This window comes from Mus caroli, chromosome 15 (genome assembly GCF_900094665.2).
Source record: "Mus caroli chromosome 15, CAROLI_EIJ_v1.1, whole genome shotgun sequence".
NCBI lineage: Eukaryota > Metazoa > Chordata > Mammalia > Rodentia > Muridae > Mus > Mus caroli.
The window spans coordinates 17,128,972-17,154,837 of record NC_034584.1 but is presented as its reverse complement, the minus strand read 5'-3'; the positions used below and the strand labels follow the sequence as shown (position 1 = coordinate 17,154,837).

At 35.7% G+C, this 25,866-nt stretch overlaps 1 protein-coding gene across 3 annotated transcripts in view; it reads right to left on the bottom strand.

The window, feature by feature from the left end:
• The window catches only part of Cdh12 (cadherin 12), a 1,068,420-nt gene that overhangs the window by 226,267 nt on the left and 816,287 nt on the right, over positions 1-25,866 (bottom strand). For all 3 annotated transcript variants that reach the window (XM_029469980.1, XM_029469979.1, XM_021183292.2), the window contains one exon: positions 2,522-2,816. In XM_029469980.1, coding sequence (XP_029325840.1) covers positions 2,522-2,816 — 295 coding nt within the window. The remainder of the gene's footprint in view (positions 1-2,521; positions 2,817-25,866) is intronic.

The following is a 25,866-nucleotide window of genomic DNA, read 5'->3' as shown; positions in this document are numbered from 1 at the left end:
AGAGAGAGAGAGAGAGAGAGAGAGAGAGAGAGAGAGAGAGAGAGAGAAAGGAAGGAAGAAAGGAAGAAAGAAAGAAAGGAAGAAAAAGAAAATGGAAAAAAAAGAAAGAAAGAAAAGAAAATCAGTACTATTCCTTTATACAAATGATATATGCACTGAGAAAGATATTAGGGAAACACCACCATTCATACTTGCTCCAAATAATGTAAAATATCTTGATGCAAAACTAAGCAAGCAAGTGAATGACCTGTACAACAGGTACTTCAAGTCTTTCAAGAAACTCAAGATGATATCAGAAGAAGGAAAGAGCTTTTATGCTCATGCATTAATAGTATCAACATAGTAAAAACGGCTATCTTACCAAAAACAATCTGCAGTTTCAACACCTTTCTGAAAAACCTTCCAGCACAATCCTTTAAAGACTTTAAAAGGTCAATTCTCAACTTCGTATTTAAAAACAGAAAATCCAGGACAGCAAAACTGTTCCTGGACAATACAAGAACTGCTGGAGGCATAACCATCCCTGATTTCATGCTGTACTGCAGAGCAACTGTAATAAAAACCACATGGTATTGGGAAAAATCCAGACAGGTTGATCAATGGAATTGAATTGAAGATGCTATAATAAAACCACACTCCTATGGACACTTGATTTTTACAAAGAAGCCAAAAATATAAAACAGGAAAAAAAAAGTGTATCTTCAATAAATGGTGCTGGCCTAAATGGCTGTCTTCATGTAGAAGAATGAAAAAGATCTATCTCCATTACCCTGCACAAAACTCAAGTCTGAGGTGGATCAAAGACCTTCCAGTTTTATGTTGAGTTATTTGTAGTTTAGATACACTAAATCTGGTAGAAGAAAAAGTGGAGAATAGCCTTGAATGCATTGGCACCGGAGACAAGTGAACAGAACTCCTACAACCCAGACATAAAGATCAATAATTAACACTTAACTCATGAAACTGTAAAACTTCTTTAAGGTATAGGACATAATCAATCGGACAAAATACTGCATATATAATGCGAAAAGTTTGTCACCAACCCTATAGTGGACAGAAGAATAACATCCAAAACACATGAAGAACTCAAGAAATTAGACATCAACAAATCAAATAATCCAATTTAAAATAGAGTATGAATGTAAATATAGAATTCTAGACAGATAAATCTTTAATAGCTGGAAATCATTTAAAGAAATGTTTAACATTCTTAGTTATCAGGTAAATGCAAATGAAGACTCGGAGATTCTTACTTACACTTCTCACATTGTTTAAGAAAAAATCAGAAAGATGTTCTATCATATCATAAGAACACCTGATCAACTATGTTCATAGCAGCTTTATTTATAATAACTACAATCAAGAAACAAGCAGATGTCTGTCAACTGAAGAATGAATAAATAAATTATCCGTGGGGAGTAGTTTTCATTGTAGTTGGGAGATCTTCCTGATTACAAAATCTTCAGGGATAAAGTTGGAGCAGAAACTGAGAGAAAGGCAAACCAGTGACTGGCCCTACTTGAAACCCATGACATAAGAGGGAGACCACCCCTGCCACTGTTAATGATATTATCCTGTACTTACAGACTGTACATAACAGTCATGCAAGAGGCCTCACCCAGCAAGTGATAGAAATGGATGCAAAGCACCACAGACAAAAATTAAGCAGAGCTTGGGAGTCTTGTGGAAGAAGGGGAGGAAGGTTTGAGGGAGCCAGAGGTGTCAAGGACAACAAAAGAAAACCTACCGAATCAACCAATGCGGATACATACAGGCTCGTGGAGTCTGAAACACTAACTAGAGAGCATGCATGAACCTCTGCCCCCTACACATATGTAACAGATGTGCAGCTTGGAAAACATGTATGTCCCCATACAGTATGAAAAGGGACTGTCATTGATTCTCCAGCCCGTATCTGGATCCTTTTTCCTTAACTCTGTTGTCCTGTCTTATTTCAATAGGAGAATATGCAGGTAGTCCTACTATAACAACCAACTGTGGTTGGTTGTTATTCATGTGAAGCCTCTACTTTTCTGAAGAGAAAGGAAGGTAGAATGAGGAGAGAGGAAGTGAGAGAATTGGATAGGGAGGAGAGGACAGAGAGGAGTCTGTGGTTGGGATATAGAGTAAATTAATTAGTGAATGGATGAAAAAGAAACCACAGAAAAATGAAAATACCTCTTTTTTGGCCCATTGCTGATCCTACTGTAATGCATTACTTAATACTTTAGTTTGAGCTAAGAATTACTACGTAGTTTTCAGCGGTATTTGGTATATAGTTATCTCCATCGTTGAATAATATATGGTTATTTCAAGTAAATCAATAAATTAGGAAATATTAAAAAGGCACATATTCTAATGTCTGTATTCTAGAAAGAGTAAACAGTTTCTTGGGCATATTAACATTTTATAAGTGAACACTATTGATATCTTATAAATAAGATATCTACACCAAAATGTACCAAGAAAATGTAGTCTGTTGGTTAATAGCATCTGATAGAAATTTGATTTGTCTACTCACCCACAGGAGACATTTCTGGAACACTAGCAACATAAGGTCCATCCAAAAATTTTGGCTCATTGTCATTAATATCCTGGACTTTAATGATGAACTCTGATTCAGGCTCCAGTGGCTTCCTGGTTTCTATGTCCACTGCCTGAGCTCGAAGAGTGTAGAAAGGTTTTTCTTCTCTATCCAGGCTTCTTATTGCATGAATGTCTCCTGTAGTTTCATCAATTGTAAATACAGTGCCAGCACCATCTCCAGAGAGCGTGTATTTAACAGTGCCCTCTCCTTTATCCAAGTCAGAATGTAGCTGAGAAACAGAAAGACAATTTATTTATCAGATAAATTAAATTACTACTTAATAGTCTTTTATGTAATGTCTACACCTTCTTGGTTATTGAGATTTTAAATGTGGATGGCGGGAAAATTCAGAATGCACCCTTAACTCCTCAGCCATCTTGTCTATCCCTTTAACATATGTTCTTATAAATTATGTTATTTTGTTTCAATCATTATTTAAAATATTTTATACTTTTTCTTTGAGAATAGATGTTTGTTTATTCTCCAAGTTTACATAAGAATCTATTTCAATCAATACACCATTTAAAGAGAAGAACTTTAAACTTTAATAGTAACTGTAATCATTTTTGTGTTTGCCATAAAATATATATACAGGTGTTGTTCTATGAGAAAATATTTTGTTACAATGATTTTGGTTTTATTAATGGTTCAACACAGAAGATAGAATTGACATCATTTTCAGTTATACATTCTTTATACTTAGCCTTGAATGAACTGGCATTAAAAGTTATCACTGCAAAATGGAGTTAAAAATGTCATCTCTGGTTCCATGTTTAAACATCAAATTAAACATTTTGGTTTATTTTCAGTATGACACCATTCAAAATGTTATTAAGATGAAATCATTCTTGTTTTGAATTTGCATTTACATCTAAATTTTCCCTGAAGTGTATTTGCTGTAGCATATAATGTAATGTGAATTTTTGAATGGTTGAGGAAAATATTTAAAGAAATAGGAAAATGAGAAAGTCTACAATTTGGATTATCCTTTAAAAGTTTTTACGCACTGCATTTCAGCATAAGAGGAATTGCCAAGATGGGATGAAGGTTTTTATTTTTTCCATCTTTTTTTTTTTTAACTGCTATAAAGCATGGGGAATTTGAAGCATAAAATCAAGCTGTAGAAAAATGTTCTTTGAACTTATGAATTTCAAATCACAATTGTCAGGCACACTATTAAAGATATTCAGTACAGTGGGTATTACTTTCACTTTCAAATTTATGTTAAGGTATAAGACAGGCAAAGGCTCAATGCAATAGGGATGGTTTTATGAGCAGTAACCAGTTTGCAATGGCTTAAATGATATGTGCAGATATTTTGAGAACTGAGTGAAAATCTTAATTGGGTTTTCACAGTTTGATTCAAGTAAAGTTACAAAAAGAAAATTCCATATCATTTGATTAAAGTCAAAACTGTTTGCTTTTCAAACTGACTTAAAAATATGTAAGCTGATGTGCTGTCAGCCCCATCAAAATCCAAATTAAATCCAGAGGCTGATATTCTCTCCTCTAATGTCCATCTTTAACCTTCTAACTTAAAATATCTAGTCTCACAAAGACTAAATAATCAGAAGCAAACATTTTTTAAAAAATGCTAAAGCAGTTAGTTAGAAATACATTGCTAAATGCACAAATCATTTTAGTGGTGAACTACATGATGGTGTCTTTTAAAGTTGTTTACTGTTACTTTGGGTCTAATGAATGTTTTGTGTACATAAAGAATGTGTACCACATATGCTTCTGATTTCCAGGGATGTGAGAAGAGGACATCACTCTCCTCTTAGTGACTGAGAGTTATGAGTCCTTAAATGGATTCCAGAAACTGAACCCAGGTTCTCTGAAAACCACCAAGTGATGTGAAACCCTGAGTATCTGTCCAGCCTCAGCACAGCAAAATGTAGAAAGATATCAAAGTCACTGCATAGGCTTCTCAGATTATCTGCTGATGGACAGTGGTATCCTGGTGACCAAAATAGGTATAGGGTTTAACCCCATCAAATTACCCAGTATCTAGTTAATCAATATATATGAAAATTAATATAATAGCTTCTTGAATATTGTAAAATCTCACTAAGTAAATAACGTAACAAAGTTTTAACAGAAAATTACACATAAGATAAGCCCTGTGTTTTTACTCAATGACAACTTTTAAAAACATACTTTCTATTTTTAAAAGATAGGATTTCATTGTGTTGTCATTGCTGGTCTAGAACTTGCTTTGTAGACCAGGCTAGCCTTAGAGTGACAGAGACCCATCAGAGCCAACTGCCCAAGTGCTGAGATTTGAGAAGTGAATCATTATTCCAGTCTAATTCTTTATATATTGATTATATAGATACAGAAACATGGAAAGTAAAAATGGCAAAGCAAATTATATTGCTTTGCAAATGTAATCATATAGTTATTTCTCTGTGTAGCTATACTTGGTTTAAAAAAAAGCAAAGAAAACACTGGGTAGACATTTTCCAATCACTAAACCCATAATCTTTTCTCCATATCATTTGCGGTCCTCAAAATTGTGTTTTTTAGTGCCAAGTGGTAGTGGCTCATGTCTTTAATCTCATGACATGGAAGGCAGAGGCAGAAGGATACCTGTGAATTCCATACCAGTTTGGTCTACAGAGCAAGTTTCATAACAGACAAGGTCACACGGAGAAACCCAGTCTCAAATTTTACATACAAAACACACACACACACACATAAACACACACATATACATACATGCATATACATTTTGTACATACATACACGCTTTACAATTCTGCATTGTATTCATATACTGAAATTGGTAGAATTAAACGCATTGACCAATTTCTCATAAATGATATGTATTGCATATCATAAATGAGTGTGCATTTGTGTGTTTTCTTCTGTTTATTTCTTTAAAATAAATAGTAACTGAAAAGATGGAAAATGTGGCATTTTATGAGACTTAGAAAATGTTGATCCTTCAGTGTTTCCAGCAATGGATCTCCATAGATAAAACTGATTTCTCCCGTTCTCTGGTGATGCAATTGAAGCTCAGTTTATGGCATGTGGCTAATTTTATGTCTCATTTCCATAAGAACTGAGGGTGCCTTTTCTCCTCTTTGGATGGTGTAAATTGTTAAAAATATAATACTACATCACTTCATGGAGTTGTCTAAAATACCACATGCAGAAATTATTAATTACATAAAAATCACAAATAATAAAAACTAAGTGCTATATTTGTGTCTTATGCCAAGCTTTAAAAATAAGGTTTCTCTGAGTAGGTGCAACACCCTTTGCAGACTGAAACCGCCAACTCTAATAAGATCACCCTTTAGTATTGACACTTAAAATAAAATCTCCCCAGAAAGAGTCCCATAAATGATGGATGCAGAAATAGGCACTGTCCAGATAGTTGTTTTGTGGAAGCGGTGGTGTTATTTTCTGATGTGTTCCAAGTCATCTCAGATGGTGCGTGAAAATGAGATGCCAAGAGAGGCTTAAAAAAAGATGCTGAGGCCTAGGTTCAGCGTGGAAGCAAATCTTGAATTTCAGTGCTTAAAAGTTGGAGAAAGCTAATCTAAAGTTAAATGTTTACCAGCCTATCTCTGAATGTGGTTTGCAACTGCTGCATTAAAAGGCAGCTCGTTTGTATTTTCTGTGAGTTGAAAAGTGCACATCAAATGGAAAAAGCGTTTATATAAATATACACAGCAGTGACTTTTATTTTCATTTGCCATTTACCAGGACACATTTAATAGACATGCCGACAGGGAGGCAGTTGGAGTAGAACTATCTGATTTTAGAAAGGTAGTTTTTCCTATGAAAATGAAAGAAAACTTGTACCACTATTGTTTCACGTACAAAAATTTCTATTTACACATGAATGTGCTAGATAAACATATTACAGACATGGTATCAAATTAAATTTAGCCATTTAGTATAAAATACTTATTTTTTATGGTGTGTGTGAGTGTATGTGTGTGTGTGTGTATGTATATGTGTGTGTGTGTGTGTGCGTGTGTATTTGTGTGTGTGTATGAGTTTGTGTAAGCTCATTCATGACATGGTTCTTATGTAGAGCTGAGAAAAAGAACCTCAGATTTCAGAGCCTCTTTGTGATTTGCTTGTGCATAGTAAGACAGACTTTATATGCCAGCCATGCAGGAGTTTTCCTGTTTCTGTCTGTCATCTCCTTTGAGTGTTGCAATTACAGGCACAGATTTATCTCTCTTGCTGTTTAAGTGGGTTTGATAGTTTGTTTGTTATTTGTTTCTTTTCCAGACATAGGCTTTCAGGCTTGCCCAGTAAGTGTCTAACATCTTTTCACATTTTCCCCATACCAAAACGTGCTTGCATTGTATGCCCTAAGCCCTTGAAGCAGGCATGCTTGTCCAAGAGAGATGGAGAGAAATGAGGATAGCTCTTAGGTGACAAAGAGGATAGTTGTCTTGAGAAAGGAACAGCAGAAGATTGAAGCAAACATTTACAAAGAACTTTTACACCAACTGTCTAATATGCCTTTTTCCTTTTATATGTTTTTAAATCATAAAATGTTTAAAAATATAATTTATGTATTCTGTAAAATTGTTCTTGATCTGTAAATAATTTCTAGGTTCCAAATACATTTCAACAATTTCTTAATTTTCAGTACGATACCTTTCACATGGTATCTCTTTACAGCAATAGAACAGTGACTAAGACAGAACTTGATACCAGGTACTGGGTTATTACTGTGAATAGCTTGACCACGTGAAGATTTGGGGACCTTGTACAAAAGTGATTGCATGGTTCAGCTTCAGATAGGGTTTAATGAGCTGTTCAATGAGAATTGGGACAGACAGTAGTACAGAGAATGACATAATTTATGATGACCCAACTCAAGAGGCTTCAGAGAAGAAGAATGTTAGTAAGTGGCTTAGACACCACTCTTTTGATATTTTGACAAAGAATGTGGCTGCTTTTTGCCCCTGCTCTGAAAATACGCTTGAGGCTAAATGAAAGAGTTTGGATTATTGGTCTTGACAGGAGAGACCTCATGACAGCCTGATTACATATTGTGTTCTGTGTGGTTATTATTGTTCACATCAATGCAAATCTATAAGGAAAAGGAACAAGCTAGGCAAAGTTGAATAAAAAATTTATAGTTTGATGAAAAGAGGGTCACCAAAAAAAAAATTGTTATTCAAGCAAAGTCCTGTGCTTAAGGAGAGAAAATATTTACAGGAAAACCTGATGTAAAATGGAATAAAGGTGACCTTGGCGCAAGATCCTAACCAGTTGTAATTGTAGCCTGTCCAGAGGAATGAATGAGGAGCTTAAACAGTGAAGAAAACCATCAAAATAGCTGATGCAAATGTGACTGAAAGGAGAGTCTAGACTCTGTCCCCATCAGGCAGTAGAACTTAGCAGTTTTGGCCACTTGGTTCTGGCCTTAGTGTCAAGGACATGAGAAAGGAGTAGTGGACTCTCCAACTACAGTTAAGAAAGGCTACTGTGACCAGGTAAGTGTCAGGGGTGCTTTCGCATGATACCCAGAGAAATCACATAGGTTCATATATCTGAATGTTTATTCACAAGGGAGTTGCACTATTTAAAATGATTACAAGGATTAATGGCCTTATTGGAGGAAATGTGTCCCTGGTATGGACTTAGATGGCTGTTACTCTGCCCACTGATCACGGTATGGATCTCACAGACTTTTCCATAACCGTGGCTTCCTAGATACTGCCTTGTTTTCTGCCATGGGCTAAACCTCTGAAACAGAAAGAGAGCCCCTAACTGAATGTGTTCTTCATGTATTGGGGTGAGGGCCACCAGAAAGAATGGAAACAGGAAAACCTTGGGAGGGAGGAGGTGGGAGATCCTCTAGGATGTACCAGAGACCTGGGAGGTGAAAGACTCTCAGGACTCAAAGAGAGGGACCTTAAATAAAATGCCCTTCAGTGGGGAGAGAGAACTTCTAGCATCCATATACAGTAGAAAGACAGGATATTAAGTGGAGGAATGAAGTTGCCATCTCACAGTCAAAATCTCTGACCCAGAATTGTTCCTGTCTGAAAGAACTGAAGGGACAAAAATTGAGAAAAGCAAGATGGAAAAGAGGTCCAGGGACAGGCCTAAACTAAGATCCAGCTCAAGGGGAGGCTCCAAGACCTGACAATATTACTGATGCTATGGTGTGCTTACTGACAGATGTATCATGACTGACCTCCTAGAGACCCAACAATCAGCTGAAGGAGTCAGATGGAGATACTTCCAACTAATGGACAGAAGCAGGGGCACCTGTGGTTAAATTAAAAAAAGACTGAAAGAAGCTGTGGAGGAGGGCCACCCCATATGAAGACTAGCAGTGTCAACTAACCTGGACCCCTGAGATCTCTCAGACACTGAGCCACCAACCAGGCAGCATACATGTGCTGGTCTTAGGCCCCTGACACATATACAGCAGAGGACTGCCTGGTCTGGCCCCAGTGAGAGAAGAAGCACCTAACCCTGGAGAGGGGAGGTCTGGTAGGGTGGGGTGGAGGGTGAGGTGGGGGTGGAGGGTGGGTACATCCTCTTGGAGATAGGGGAGGAGGAGGAATGGCTGAGGAACTGTCAGAGGGCAGACCTGGAAGGGAATAATGACTGGACTGTAAAAAAATGATTAAATAATAATAATATAAATGTAAATTAAAAGAGTTATCTTAGTCGTGCTGTCTCTTGGAATATCAATTATTTATTATATTTTTTCAGAATTACCAAAAAATACACCACAGGCTTTACTTACTCTTTCATAAGTTTTAAATATCTCAAAATTCATCCCTTTATTTTATAGAAAACATATTTTATTGCTTTTCTTTGTTAGTGCACAGGCTCTCCCCAATTTTTTATTCCTTCCATGATTTTTTTTCTACTATGGAACGTGCATCATTACTGCTGATAAATTTGGCTTTCTCCAAATCATGATAACGAAATGTTCTGTTTATTTAAATATCAGTGATTTAACTTGGAGTTTTGAATTTCTGAGTTGAATTTACTGACTAGCTTTGCTAACTTTGTTAACTCTTATTTTATGTTGAATGAAAACACAACTAATTATGTCTTTTTATTCAAGATATGTGACTGGAGATGACAAATACGATGGAGTTAGATGCATTCCCATTCTTTTATAGATTATTTACCATTCATTTTAATCCAGTGCTTTCTTCATTGCTGATAGGATATTTATACCTATATTATATTACTTTTTAAGTATGTAAGAGAAACTGTATATTCAGACTGTCTTCGCATTTTACCCAAAATATCTTATTCCTAAATTTTAGATTTTGCTTTTTTTCCCAGTTTCTCCCAACTTGCTTGAACAAGCTCAATGCAAAGTAATTTATTCATATTCTGAACTTTCCCAGAGTGTTCCATTTATTTAACTATTCAAAATTTCAAAGAACAGGCTGTCCTCTCTTCTGCCAATACACCTGTCTAAGCAGAATTATTTATGAGTTTGTACTTTTATTCTCTTACTATAAATTTCTTTTTTTTATTTTTAATATTTTTATTACATATTTTCCTCAATTACATTTCCAATGCTATCCCAAAAGTCCCCCATAGCGCCCCCCACTTCCCTACATACCCATTCCCATTCTTTTGGCCCTGGCATTCCCCTATATTGGGGCATATAAAGTTTGCAAGTCCAATGGGCCTCTCTTTCCAGTGATGGCCAAATAGGTCATCTTTCGATACATATGCAGCTAGAGACAAGAGCTCCGGGGTTCTGGTTAGTACATCATGTTGTTCCAACAATAGGGTTGCAGATCCCTTTAGCTCCTTGGGTACTTTCTCTAGCTTCTCCATTGGGAGCCCTGTGATACATCCAATAGCTGACTGTGAACATCCACTCCTGTGTTTGCTAGGCCCCTGCATAGTCTCACAAGAGACAGCTATCTTTGGGTCCTTTCAGCAAAATCTTGCTAGTGTATGCAATGGTGTCAGCGTTTAGAAGCTGATTATGGGATGGATCCCTGGATACGGCAGTCTCTAAATGGTCCATCCTTTCATCACAGCTACGAACTTTGTCTCTGTAACTCCTTCCCTGGGTGTTTTGTTCCCAATTCTAAGAAGGGGCACAGTGTCCACACTTTGGTCTTCATTCTTCTTGAGTTTCATGCGTTTAGCAAATTGTATCTTAAATCTTGGGTATCCTAAGTTTTGGGCTAATATCCACTTATCAGTGAATACATATTGTGTGAGTTCTTTTGTGATTGTGTTACTTCACTCAAGATGATGCCCTCCAGGTCCATCCATTTGGCTAGGAATTTCATAAATTCATTCTTTTTAATAGCTGAGTAGTACTCCATTGTGTAAATGTACCATAATTTCTGTATCCATTCCTCTGTTGAGGGACATCTGGGTTCTTTCCAGCTTCTGACTATTATAAATAGGGCTGCTATCATATGGTTACAAGAGTGGAGGCAAAGTTTTAAGGCAGAATAACATTTTTTTTTGTCAAAATTGATTTAAATAAAAATCACAGCAACTGACAAACAGATTAAGAGGCTAAAACCAAAACCTTATAATTTGATTATTTTATTAAAATTATTAGCATTTCATTTTATTTGCTTACTATGAATAAATAATTTGAAATAAATATAATATCATGATCATTCCCTATCTAATTTAAATACAGATCTTGAAATTGAAGTATTTCCCCCTTTGTAAACAGAACTGTATACTATTTCAAGAAAATGAATTAAATTGCCTAACTCCATATAACAACAATCTATGCACAGTATACTCATTTTTCTGCGTATCCTTTGCTTCTTTATTTTTCTTCCATTGAACCAGAACAAGTTCAAACATCTCATTAGAATTTTTCTCTTGGTTTAAGTGAAAAAAGAGACATACTTAAATCTACTTATTTGTCATTATACTTCCAAGGAAATAGATCCTCTCTCAAAAACCTATTGATGTGTCTCTTATGTGTTATATAACATATTGCTTCTTCTGATTAAAATAACTATTGATTTAAAAAGACAGACTGTATAAACCTTGCTTTAATTGATGTACTGTAGGTCTTTATTACATCACATCATAAATCCCTGGGGTTTGAGGCATAGCTCAGTGGAGGGCATAAAGCAAAGACGCATCTGACAGTCTTCTCTGTACACATGAATTAGAGTTAAGGCAAAAGTTTCCACTGTATTGTGCACTCAAGTTGTTTTGAGGTAAAATGTATATTTATAATACAAGGAAAATGTTCTTTACAGTGTTTGTTAGTCTACTGTTTAAGATCTAAAGCAGCAGTTTAGTGGCTTCATTCACATGGCTGAGCCATACAGATTAACCAATTTAAAATAAGCATTACACAAATGATCAAGGTGTCTCAGGTTGAAAATGTTTAATTGGATACAAGGACTCTTTTTTTCTTTTTTCTTTTTTTCTTGATAAGTTTTTAAAATATTAAATCTGTCCTTAATCCTATTTGCTCCAAATCATGGTGCCTCAAAAATGAATGTGTTAACATAGAGTTGACACAAAATTGAAGACGAGCCTCAGTGACGTTCAATAATCATACCCAAATAAAACTGTAATGCAAATATTTGTATATGAAGGTCTTGAATGCCCAAGAACATTTGCCATTCCATGACACGCTGGTCTCCTGAGAGGACTCATCTCTTGCTAGCTTGCTTTTAGTGACCTGAACTAGCAGAATATTCCTTTGTAATGTTTAGAATTCCTTTCAACAGCCCAGTGTGAGTTGAAAGCTCCCCTGTCTGGGTAACACACTAAGAGCTATTTATCATCTGGAAATATTTCACCTTCTATTTAAGAAAATAGAGATTTGTTTCAAAAGGTTCACACTCCCCCAGGATATGCTAATAAAGAACAAAGAAGACCAAGACAATTTATATTGCTCTGGAGCAACAAAGGCTGATATTCAAACCTGTATTGTGTATCTTGGATATTGAAAAGACAAAACCGAAACACACACATACACACACACGCACACACAAACACACACACAAATATCTTGCTTCCCAGTGTTTTCTTCAGTGTTTTCCCCTTGAATACTGAATGCATGTCACAACAGCCTGTTTTATTAGGTTGTCACATTCTACAACTTTAATTAATTGGGAGTATATTTTTGTCTGTTTATGATGTCATAATACATTGATATACAGTTTTGCTAAAATTAGGTCAATGGATTGTTGCAAAGGTTTTGATGGGAAAATTGAGAAGCAGATTAAAATAATTTTCCTTCTACATGTATAATGTTATAAAATATCTTTGCACATCTTCATTCTCCATGATTAACCATTCATAAAATACAAAATATTTTTCATTAAATAGTAATAGAATTTCTGCTGTGGTTGAATGAATGTTTGTATTATTTAAATCAATGGAGGTAATAATACTTCAGTGCATTAGATAAAACAAGGATGGTTAATTCTAAATGTAAAGTACATAATTTCGACTCAAAATAATAACTCATTATTCCACACAGGTGTAATTTTAAATACATTACTACTAACTACTATTTAATCATGTTTGTAGTTTCCAGACTAATCCTTTAAAATGTTTAAAATTGCATTTATTTGTGTTTATGTGGGGGTTGTCCACACTGTGCTATGCATTTGGAAGTCACTTCTTCCACCAAGTAGGGACTGGGGTTCAAATACACGGATCCTCAAACTTGGGGACAAGTGCTTCCTGATACTTAGTCTTTTTTTTTTTTTCTTTTTGGTTTTTTGAGACAGGGTTTCTCTGTGTAGCCCTGGTTGTTCTGGAACTCACTTTGTAGACAAGGCTGGCCTCGAACTCAAAAATCTGCCTGCCTCTGCCTCCCTAGTGCTGGGATTAGTGTGTGCGCCACCACGCCCGTCTAGACACTTAGTCTTTATATAAATGCATGACTGTTACATAAGATTTACTTATTAAGCTATTCACATGATATCAACACAAATAACATAACAAAAACTTTTATGCAACCTAACTCTTCAATGGCATGCAGGAAAATGAAATTCTTTGCTTGTACATTTGGTAGAGATGTCACCACTTATTAAAAACTACAAATAAAGAATGTGAATTCTATTATGCATCAATATGAGTAATAATCCAAAATAAAATCTTTGTATGTGGTTGGTATTACTGAAAACCTTATAATTTATTAGTAAATAAAAAAAATGAAAAGTGATTTCAAGAAAATTTAAAAATATTAAAATAACTTAACTGATTTTTATTTTAGATCAAATGCCCAATCCTTTAAGGAAGTAGGTTCATTGTATTCTCTACCTGTTCACCAATTCTTAGCAAAATATTTAAAAGATACTTTTTTTAAAGATTGAAGCAAGAAGATGCCAAGGTCCAAATCCCCATGTGAAGGAGACAAAGAAATCACAATCAGACCTTCAAAGTCTAGAACTGAAACTGTTGGTCTGCTTCCTTTATTCTTGAAGGTTTGACTCAAGGTGACAGGATCTTGTTTTTCACTTTTGATTTTATTTATCATGTGTGTGAGTGTGCCTGTGTGTGTCTGTGTGTCTTGTGTGTGTCCATAAGTGTGTATATGTGTGCTTATATGTGTTTATGCATATGTGTGTGTTCATGTGTGTGTGTTCATGTGTATGTGTTCGTGTGTGTGTGTGTGTGTGTGTGTGTGTGTGTGTTTGATACATGTGTTTGTGAAAGCCACAGGAGAATCTTGTGGGGTAGGTTCTTCACTTGCATATTCACATGTGTTCCTGCTATTGAATTTAGTCATCAGGCTTATGCAACAAGCATCTTTCCAAGTTCAGCCAAGGTAAGGAAACATAGATTTATTGTGTTGATTATTTACTGACTCTGGAAAGTGGGGATAAATATTTACTTGCTGTGAGTCACGTCCTTTAACCTTTTAAATGGTATAATGAAGTTGTCCTTCTTTCCTTCCTTCCTTCCTTCCTTCCTTCCTTCCCTCCTCCCCTCCTCCCTTCATTTTCTTGCTTTTGTATCCATTTTTGCTTTGCTAGGGAGTAAACTCAGTGTTTCATTAATAAGGAACAAACACTCTACAGAGTAAGTTTCAACCAAAGTCCTTTTGAGGGACTAATTTAATTAATGTGATTTCTTTCCTTCTTAAGCTTACTTGGAAGGAAACTGTACCTGAAATGTGTGTACACCATAAAGAAAGGGTGGGCTGTGTGTGAGCTCTGTGTAATCTGGAGTCATTTCTCAGCTTGTTCTTCAAGGAGGCCTAGCAATACTTCACAGTGTGCTGGAACCACTACTCCCCGCAGTTGACATGCTAATTAACAGGAGGTTAAAAAATTGCCTGCACAAAATTCTTTGCAACAAACAGCATCAATAATCATCTGAAGGGAGTTAGATGCAAATGCATTTTACTGAAGAATAGATTTGAAATTAGTTTGCTATGTTTGTTTCTGGAGAAGCAAAAGAAACATACAGGGTGAGGTGAATATTTCTGTATAAGAAAAAGCCTCCCCATTCCCATAAAGCCCCAAGACAGGTTATTAGGTTATGAGAATATGTTCATAGCTATGTAGATATGCATGCAGTAGGTCAGGAATCACCAAACACTTAGGATAAGAACAATGGTGGGATGTTACTCAGACTTCAAATGGTTCAATATAGCTGAAGATGGAAAGTGAAGACTTAGAGAAAGAAGAAGGATGCTTATATATGTCATTGAGAGAAATGATAAAAAAAAAAAAAAAGCAGGAAGAGGATAAAAAGAACACAAAACCAGATTAAGGGAAGGAGGGAGAAAGGGGACAGAGGAATGAGGGAGGATTGTGGAGGAAGAAAACAAATCTTGTTTAGTCACCATTTGCATGTTCGGTATTTAACTTGGGTCCCCACAAAAATCAGCCAGTGCTCTTAATAGTGAGTCATCTTTCAATTTCCAGTGTTTCCTTTTGTTATGTTCACATTTATTTGAGTTTACAGACCTATTTCCTAATCAGTAGAGAGATTTATTACCTTCCTGAATGTATAAATTCTCTTTCCAGAATCAAGGTCTCAGACTAGAAAAGACAATGCCCTTTTCTATCATCTTCATCTTTTGCATCTCCCTGAGTTTATATTTGTAACTTTCAAATTAGTTCTTTGTTACTATGATGATATGATATGATTTTAAGGGGGAGACATGAACAAAGCAAAGTTCATCTTGCTCCCTGATATTGTATATCCCATACAGTTATCCCTACTTATTAGTGCTACAAGAATACCAACCATCAAAAGGTGGTGTCTCTCTTGTATTTCAGTGATTAAAAGAAGAAAATGAAGATCAAGGGTCAAAGGCTAGCCACTTTAATATTGTATGTATGAAGCAAGTTTATGCTACTCAAGAGCATGTCTTATAAAACAAAAACAAACACAAAAACATTTTACTGGAAATGAAACCATTGAGTGATGCTCTTAGTTCAATTTGTTTGACAATTAAATGTTTATGTATGAATATCAAGTCCTCCTGAGTGTACTCACACACACACATACACACACAAGCAACATGTATGTACCATGTGAATGCCTGTCACCTGAAGAGGATAGACACAAGAGGGAATTAGATTCCCTAGACCTAATTATTGGTTATAGTTACATAACCTTTAAGAATATCTATAAGTTATAGAAATTATAGGATGTTCTAAGCTGCCTTGTATCTACTGTAGATTAAAATCCTGGGTCCTGCAAGAGTATTCAGTGTGCTCTTTATCACTGAACCATCTCTCTAATTGAGGTTCTTCCTTACGTTGCTCTGACATTTAAGTTTGGGTTTTCTTTTCAATGCTCAGAGCTCCATCATGTTGTGACCACATCTTACAACTTATATTTTCAGCAGATTAAATATGATAGCTCTTTAATAACATGCTTGGTAATGTTTTAATACTTTATATATTTAAAAGGAATTAAAACATTTACTAATAGTTATCAAATCAAAGTTTTGTTTTGCCCTTTTGTTTGTTAGTTTGTTTTAGTGTGTAGTAAGGGCAAACCACTAAATGATCTAAAGTCCATGCTAATGTACTATAAATATTTGATGATCAAAACCCTTAATCCCTCATTTATTTGTTGTTACTGTAAATTAATAGTTCTTATAAGAGTGCAATTATTTATATACTTTAGTGTGTGAGAAAACTACCATTAATTTGACTTCATAAGTTGTTTCTTTTCTTTTTGACTCCTACATATGCCAAATTTCATGATATTTATATCTGTTTATGCTAATGTATAGCAATGGTTTAAAAGAATTCTAATGGGTTTCAAATAATTATAGAAATCCCTACCAAGCTCTTACCTTTAGCGTGGTAATTTTATATTGACTTTATATATTTGAAAGCACTTTAATACTCACAGTAATCCTATTAGTGCCACTGTGCTGCTATCATCCTTGCTTTGTTGATGTGAAAATCAGAGCCTGAGCCTGCTAACTTGGCTCAGTACACACAGGCAGAAGGAAGCAGAGCAGAGACTCAAGTCAGAACACCTAATCCCCTGTGTGTTTCTGATGAATGCTTAACTCAAATCAAGTCCTATTTAATTCAGAGATCTAATGCCTTGTGTTTTAAAAACATTTTAATGTTGTTTGGTTTGAGAATTGAAAAATAACTTAGAAAGAAAAAAAAAAAAGAAAAACTAAACCTCAGCAGAGCTGAATCTTTGGTCTGAAAATTGGCAATACATGTAAATTACCCATGATTTGTATGTTTGACATCAGTTTATTTACACTGTATTTTTGATTTGTATTATTGAGAATGAATAGTATAAATAGTTTCATTCAAAAACACTTTGGGCTGTCTATTGTAATTGTGCTGTTAAACATAGACTAGAGAATATGAATTACTTGTTTACAAGTAGACAAAGATCCTGCTGTGAATTACAGGCATATTAACACAAAAGCTACTCATTCAAAAGAATCTCTCAAAAAACCACCACTAAAATTTTAGGGAAATTTCTAATTAAAAGCAAGTTCTGTATGCATCCTACTTACTATACAATGTGACAATATGTGTCAAGGTAGAAATTATCTGCACAAAATAATGTATCATGACTCCTGCTTAAAAATTAGAAATAGTAGTCATCTGTAAAAATATTATATTTACATGTCTAAGAATATTTTTATGTCATCAATAACAATGTTTTAATTAGAAGATTTTTTTTCTACATTTATGCATTGCTTTAAGTATCTGTTCTGAAAGACAAATGTCAGTGAAACACATTATGAAACAACTAAGTCAATTAGAAATATACTGATTGACAGGTCTGCTTTCTCACAATTAACTCAATTGCAGAAGGAGGCGCACTATGAGAAGGCCTTTGTTTGTTGAGCATACATGGAAAAGGGGAATAGAATGAAATGTTTCTGATTGCACTTGTGTTTTTAATGCTTGCTTAAGCACATTTTCTGCAAAATGAATAAAAGAGCAAGTACAGATACATAATATTAAACAATGTTCTGAAGAACAAAATGTAAAATTATAGCTTCTGCTTACTTTCAAGGGTGGTTTGAAGGTGACCCACTTTCTGTGCTTCCTATACTGTGGGGATTGCTTTCTTGTGTTAAAGCAGAAATCTACTTCACTGATGTCTTTTATTTTCTTCTGCACTCGATAGTGACTACTTAAAACTGAATTTGAAAGTATAATATGAGTGAAGATAAGTAAACATAAGAACTTCAGTAGCTTGCTCTTATTGTTCAGAATAGTCTTCTGAAAAAATAGATCTTAAGAATTCAACTCATTTATGCTTACTTCCTATAATGGTATCATAAATATTATCTAATAGGCAACCCGATTTGCATGATAATTTGTATATTACACATTCATTTTTGTCCAAATTATCAGAAACTGGGTAATGTTGGGGTAAAATTGACCTGTATTAATGAGCAGTAGTTTACGCAACTACATTGTATAAGAACCATAGTAAGTTGAGTATTGTCTCTAAATACAGGTTAGCTGAAGGGATTTTTCTAACACTTTCATTATAAACATATTAAAGAAGGAATCATTCTTAGTGTTTCCTTATTTCCCATGAGGCTTAATAAGACTCCCAAGAAACCTTCAAAGGCTCATAGTTCTACTTTTACTTTAATATGGAAAAAATAGAGAAACAGGCCAAAAATAAACCTTTCACTGATTCTGTAGTGGACTTTGTTACCTTTAACAAATGTGGAGCACATGAATGAAAAATAGTATTTTCAGCTACTGTTTCCAAGCATATGAGATGATCATTAACTTCAAACACAAGGCTAAGAAAACATGTTCTTAATTTGTTATTGACTGAGAAGGCATCTTTTATCATTTTATTGCCTTTGAAAAATAATTTCTTTAGTGTTAATGTTAACAGGTGGTTGAGAGAATACATAAATTTGTGTTTATATGTTTATGGTTTCTATAATACTTCCTACAATCTGACCATTCATATTATTAAACTCAATATTATATGACTTCCAAGACTTTAAAATCATGTTTCCTACCACTCTTCCACAATTCTTTTTCTCTGTCCTTTTTGATTAAAGCAAGTTAAACACAAAATTTTTGAAATTTACCAGGAACTGATCATAATTCACGTGTAAATTTGGGTTGTAAAACTAAATCATACTCATTACAGAACTGAATCCAAATCCAAATCCAGGCTTTGTATGAGTGAACCACAACATATTGGGGAGAAGGAAGGATTCAAAAATATTCCCTAAGATATCAATCTAATTGTTGATGTACAGTCTGTTATGCTTAAACAAAACTTATCTGTAAAGGAGATAATTATGTGGACCTCAAAAATGCTTGGAAAATCACTTCACCCCCTCAGATATAAAATAAGGACACAAGAGAAACAAACTGCAGCTGGAAAGATGAACATAGGAGTTGTGAGTTGTGGAAGCAGAGTTGTTGGACTTTGAGGAGTTGAGGATAGATTCTGTGAGTTAAAGAGACCTCCATTAAAGATCGCCAAAGATTCAACTTCTAAATGTACTTGGGGATCATATATTTTACTGAGACCCTCAAAATCCTCAGCTGGAGGCATGCTTGTTTTAGAAAATGTTACTTAGAGAACCCAGGCATGCCTAACTAGATACAACTTATTTAATTATGGGTGACATTTTAAGCTGCTGAATTGGGACTGTAGAAATGGCTCATCAGTTGGGAGCACTGACTGTGCCTTTAGAGGACCTAAACCTACATGTTCAATTCCTAAATACACACACACACACACACACACACACACACACACACACACACAATGTATGTGTGTATGAACTAAAAAGTGGCCTAGTGGAAAGAAGGGGGGGAGGATAGCCCATGTCCCACCAGAATTCCACAGATGCTCTGGACAGGCAGACAAGGGAGCGTGCCAGAGCATTTCCACTCAGCCACAGGTGGGCATCCAACCCTCTGACCCACTTGACTGGAGGGAGGAGACAAGGGGCAGCCTCTAAAACCAAAAGGGGCCCCACGGTACACCCTCTAGCCCTGGGTTATGGGAGAGAGGGCTGAGGGAAGAGAGGTTCCCACACAGGCAAGAGTGAGTGCAGCCTTAATGAGTAGAGCCTGTCTATCATTTTAGAGCTTTATTATAGAAAGGCAGGGGGAAAGAGAGAAGGTAGAAAAGAGAGAGAAAGAGAGAGAGAGAGAGAGAGAGAGAGAGAGAGAGAGAGAGAGAGAGGAAAGGCTAGAGAGAAAGGAAAAGTGAGAGGGAGAGAGTGAGAGGAGAGGAGAGTAAAAGAAAGAGAGCAAAGAGAGAAGTGAAAGAGAGCAAGGAGGGGCCAAACAGCCCTTTTTATGGTCTTTACTGTTGCTAGGTAACTGGGGAGGAGTTTGCCTGAAGGTCAGAAGCTTTGGACATTGCCTATGTGACTTCTAACCATGCTTCTCTTGTGGGGGTTGTGCAGGGGAGACTGTAACTTAGACAGGAGCCAGAGTTCTGGGAGTATGAGAGAACGCCTTCCATCCCATGTAGGTAAATTATGACCACCGGGTCCTGGGGTTCAGACCTCAGCTCAACTGGAGACCAGACTGTCTGTGCATAGCCCAATGCCCCACATATATATGCATGCAGTCAAAATACACATACATATAAAATGAAATAAATATAAATATGTGAGAATTTATAAGTCAGTGATAACTTACCAGCATCAATGGGTAATTACATACATTTTATATAATATTACTTCTTATTAAACATCAATTCTCTATTTAGATGAAGGGAACAATGTTTAATTTTTTCTTATGAACATAGTTTTTCATTATGTTACAGAATTAATTTTCTTTGTTAAGCTTCCTGGTTTTCTTCCTTTTCCATTTCAGTCTAAATAGACATTCTCTAAATATCTCTGAAAACAGTCAGTTAATTTTATTCCTTTGTCTACAGTATGGGAAAGCCTTAAAAACAACAGTTTCTAATTCCCAACCTAAAGAAGTATTACTTTACTATTAATTTGAACCTGCCTTACCTTAAACTCTTGAAAGCTTTTAATGTAGGCCACATTGTCAGTGAAACATGGGAACAGGAGATGAGATTAACAAAGAGAAGAGAATGCTCTGATTGTACTGTGTTTTTCCTAGATACAAACTTTGCTCACAGTTACACTTTCTAAGGTGAACTTATTTGTTCATTCTTCTAAAAGAAAATGTACAGGAATCTTCAAAAAATGCCCCAAACACATAATTGGCCATGGTTATTTTTTGTACAACTAGAAATTATTGAATACTGATTGTATCCAGGTTCATAATATTAGGGATAAAACCATTTATCAGTTCTCACATGTCAACATGGATGGAGAATCTGGTTTTACAATACAGTCAGTAAATGAGGACATTTTAAAATTAATTCCTTAGTTCAATTAAAATATATTATAATCATAACTTTAAAGAGAGAACTCCAATGCTATCTATCAATCTAGTATTCACAAAGTTCAATATTGAACAATTCCTGCTCATAAACTGTCTTGAAAATAAAGGGGACATTTGGTATCTCATTCTGATAGGATGTACTGTAGCAGCTGAGGATGCTTCTGCCATTCAAGTGATGACTGTTAAGCTTTCATTAAATGCATTAATTAATTATTTTTATTGTGTTCCATACCAAAATCCTCCAAGTTAGCCATTCTATATGTAAACAAATTGGCATTTCTAAAGATGTAACTTCAGCAACCTCTTCATTGTGGTGAATCTAGTTTAATGAAGATAAGATGGTGCTGAAGTCTTTCTGGAGCTATCTCCATCGCTCTTTCCTTACTTACTTACTCTGTCAAAAGCACACATAAATTATACAGTGGAGACGGTTAGTCATTCTGCTGGATCTCTAGTTCTGACACTTATACCACTCTATCTGTGGATCAAGCTAATTGTACCCTATTCTTAGTTAAGGAAAACATTTTTTTTCTGAACTTCATTTTGCTGCATAATAAATTTCTATGTTGTTCACATAAAAAAAAAGCACAGATAATGATATGGTCATCACTTTAAAACTGCTTCCCTTTATTGCCTGATAATGTGTTGGGTATTTTTAGTTTAATGGCCCATCTATGCTCCTACCCATTTTATTTTCTGAAGCAGTTTCCAAATGGTGGCGTATTCTTGCTTAGTTCTGTGTATGTACCAGCTTCTAATGAAGCTTGAAATTTATTGGCACATCCTGGAGGATGTAGATAATAAGGTATTTGAAAAACATATTTCAGAGTTGAGCTCAGGCACCTATCATTTCTCATACAAATTTGCACAAATATATCTACCTGTGTGAAGCTTCAACTTTCTTTCTTGTAACAAAATTATTTCTTCCATGACTCTTGAAGTGACCTGTATGAATTATGGTTTAACTTGTCAAACATCTGAATAGTCACAACAGCTCTATCTCAAATATACTGACTAGAGACAGCAATCATATACATTTTAACTTGTTAGAGGGTGTTGGGAAACAAGATCAACAGTAATTTGAATCGGTGAAAAGGAAATATATGTGACTGGAGAGTTGCTCGGCAGTTAGGAGCAGTTTCTTCTTCTGTAGAGCACATTGATCTATTTCCTATCACCCATGAAGAATCTCACAGTTACATGTAACTTCACTTCCTGGGATCCAGTACCCTATTCTGGCCTTCATGAGCTCAAACACATACATGATACAAATGATTCATGCAGGCAAACATATATGTATATACGTGCATAATTAATACTTTATTGAAGAGACAGAAGAAAGAAAATTTAAAAGTAAAGCATGACCTCACATATCATGTCTGTAGTGACATGAAAATCAGGACATTAGAACTGAATTGTACCTTAGAGAGCATTGATTCAATTACTGGATTTCTCAAATGAGGAAATTAAGAATCAGAACTTCTAAGTGATTTTCTCAATATCATACTATTATTTAATTACAGAAGCCAGAATAGAAACTGGGTTATACAACTCTCTACTCAGGCTTCCTTCCATTACATGTAAGTGAAGTAAACTATTAGGATTTGGACTAGTTTAATTCAAAAAGTAACATGACCCTGGTTAAATGCAAGTATTGTGCCACTATGAAAGGGGAAAACCGAAAGGGAAAAATGTCTAGTAGTCTGATAAATTCAGTTCAAATATTTTATTACATTATATTAAAAATAATTTCACCTGTAACTCTATTGCAGCATTTATATAAAAATTCAGTACCAATAAAAAGTTTCAAAGGCTTTGAAGCTATGAAGGCTTGGAAGAAAAAGGACCACATCAGTTTCAAACCTTACTAACAATACCAAAAAGAGAAGGAAACATGGGAATCTTAGTAGATAAAAGCTATACAAACCGATTTTAGTATGTGTGGAGAGAAAAATATAAATTAAATAGATGAGATTATTTGTCTTCTATTAGTCATACTAACATTTTTGATGGCTTTATATAATTCAACATATTATTAATAGTATGTCTGTTCTTTGAATCTTTCACAATTATTTACAGTTTACCAACAATGAGGAATAATCTATTTGGGGGGATATATCAAGATTCGTCAAATGATCGCGGGTTGAGAGACTAGGAACAAATTCCAGAGGTAATCTGGTCTGCATAATCCATGGATTTATTTATTGATGCTAATTTTATTATACTACATTTTGTATGTTTGGAAACAACCAAATTAAACCATTTCCCCAACATTTATCAGTATAAAAAAGCCTAAAACTTGCAAAGACGAGCATCCAGGAAATGGCTGAGTACTCTTAGAGCTTCACACTTTTTATCACACGTTATATATTGTTGGGAATAAAATTTTATGAAATTATAGTTACAGGCTTGAAATGGATTTTAAATCTCTTCATTTTGTATGTCACAAGTGATAGCTGTAAACCTGAAAAATTAAACCCACAGTATAATTCATCTTGACAATAAATATTCTGCTATACATTATACACTTTCGAAGTAAACAGTAATAGACAAGACTTAAAAATGATATTTCTCCATGGGAAAGCACGTGATAAATAGCAGGAGATGCTGTGAGCAAGACTGTAATTTTCCACATGGATACAGAAAGAGAGGACTCTCCTCTTAGAACTCATAGTCAGTCTGAAATACCACATTATTTGTAACTTGTAATAGTTGTTTCCGTTTATACTGCAAATACTTAAGCCAAATTGATCTGCAAAATCTGTTGACAGTAGACATTTGTTTATAAATAGTGTTCCTGATCAGTGGTAGCTACTTTAAAATCTACAATAACAATAAACGTCACAGCATTGCTTTTAATGGTGGAGTAGGAGATCTAGAAGTTCTTGTAACCTGTGATTTGTGAGATGTGGACAGATGTTTTAATGAGGATCAAAACGTTCTACAAAGAAGGAAGCTTTTCAAAACACTCAGGAACCCCCCAAGAGAGAGTGGAGAAAGAACTGAGGAGTCCAGGATGTAGGGCACAACCCACTGAGTCAGTTAAGCAGGGCTCATATGACTCAGAGAAGGATGCAACAAGCGTAGATGTTAGTGTTTTGCTAAGCTCCACCACACAGTTATCTGGCAACAGCCAGGTGTGCCTGACTCACTACAAAAGGGGCTGCTTGTCCCCTCTGCTCTCTCTTGCCTTCTTGTTTAACCTCTGACCTCTTGTCTTGCTCTTCCTATCTCCCATTCCACTCTCCCTTCTATCCACGTGTTCATGGCGACCTCTATTCCTCTATTGTCTCTCTGCCTTTCTTTGTCTCTACTACCCTCTCAACTCCACTCCCCATGCCCTGAACAAACTCTGTTCTATACCATACCATCCTGTGGCTCTCAGGGAAGGGACACCTCAGCTTGGGCTTTCAGAGGCAACCCCTCCCCCTACACCTGACTGAACATTCACCAACCATATTCCTTCTCTTCCTTATCTTTTTAATGAAAGACAGCAATAGGGCCTATGTGGATGCCCACCAGGTCCACTGAGTACATGCTATAGTCTATGCTGTTATCTTGATGTTTTTATGGGATTCCTAACAATTGGAGCTGGTGTTTCTCTGCCTCTTGCATCTCCTCTTGAGATTCTTTTTCTGCCATTGTTTTGCCTTACCCAGCCTCAATATGAGGGGGTTTACCCTGTTTTAATGTCTTGTTTTGCCGTGTTTGTGTTTGATTGTTGGCTCTTTGAGGCCTGATCTTTTTGAAGTAAAATTGAAGGGGAGTGAGTCAGGAAGAGAGGTAAAGTTGTGGGGAAATTGGAGGAGTGGGGGTTGATACATAGTAGGAGAGAAGAATAAATTTTCAATTAAAAAAAAAAGCCTAGCCAGTCTGTACACAGACAGTGTTGCAGGTAGACATTATAATATAAAGAAAACACAGTGTTTGCTGCATGTACTCTCTTTTATCTTTTTTTCTTTGTAATGTCATATGAAATTTACTTTTTCCTCACAGGACACCACATATTTAATTGTAACGATCATCCCAAGCACAGCCACACCGACACACAGGCGCATATATAAGTAAACAGAAGCTTGGACAAGTCCACTTGGCTATCCATTATAAACAGCAGTAAAGTATAATGGATCTTGTCTTAGTCAAGGTTTCTATTCCTGCACGAACATCATGACCAAGAAGCAAGTTGGGTAGGAAAGGATTTATTCATCTTACACTTTTACATTGCTGTTCATCATCAAAGGAAGTCAGGACTAGAACTCAAGCAGATCAGGAAGCAGGAGCTGATGCAGACCATGGTGGTGAAAAAATATAAAAGCAAAATTCTAGGCCTTTAGGCCCTTGGGAATGTGATCTCTGTTACTCAATGCTTCAAGGTATGCTAATCAATGCCGGGCGTGGTGGCGCACGCCTTTAATCCCAGCACTCGGGAGGCAGAGGCAGGCGGATTTCTGAGTTCCAGGCCAGCCTGGTCTACAAAGTGAGTTC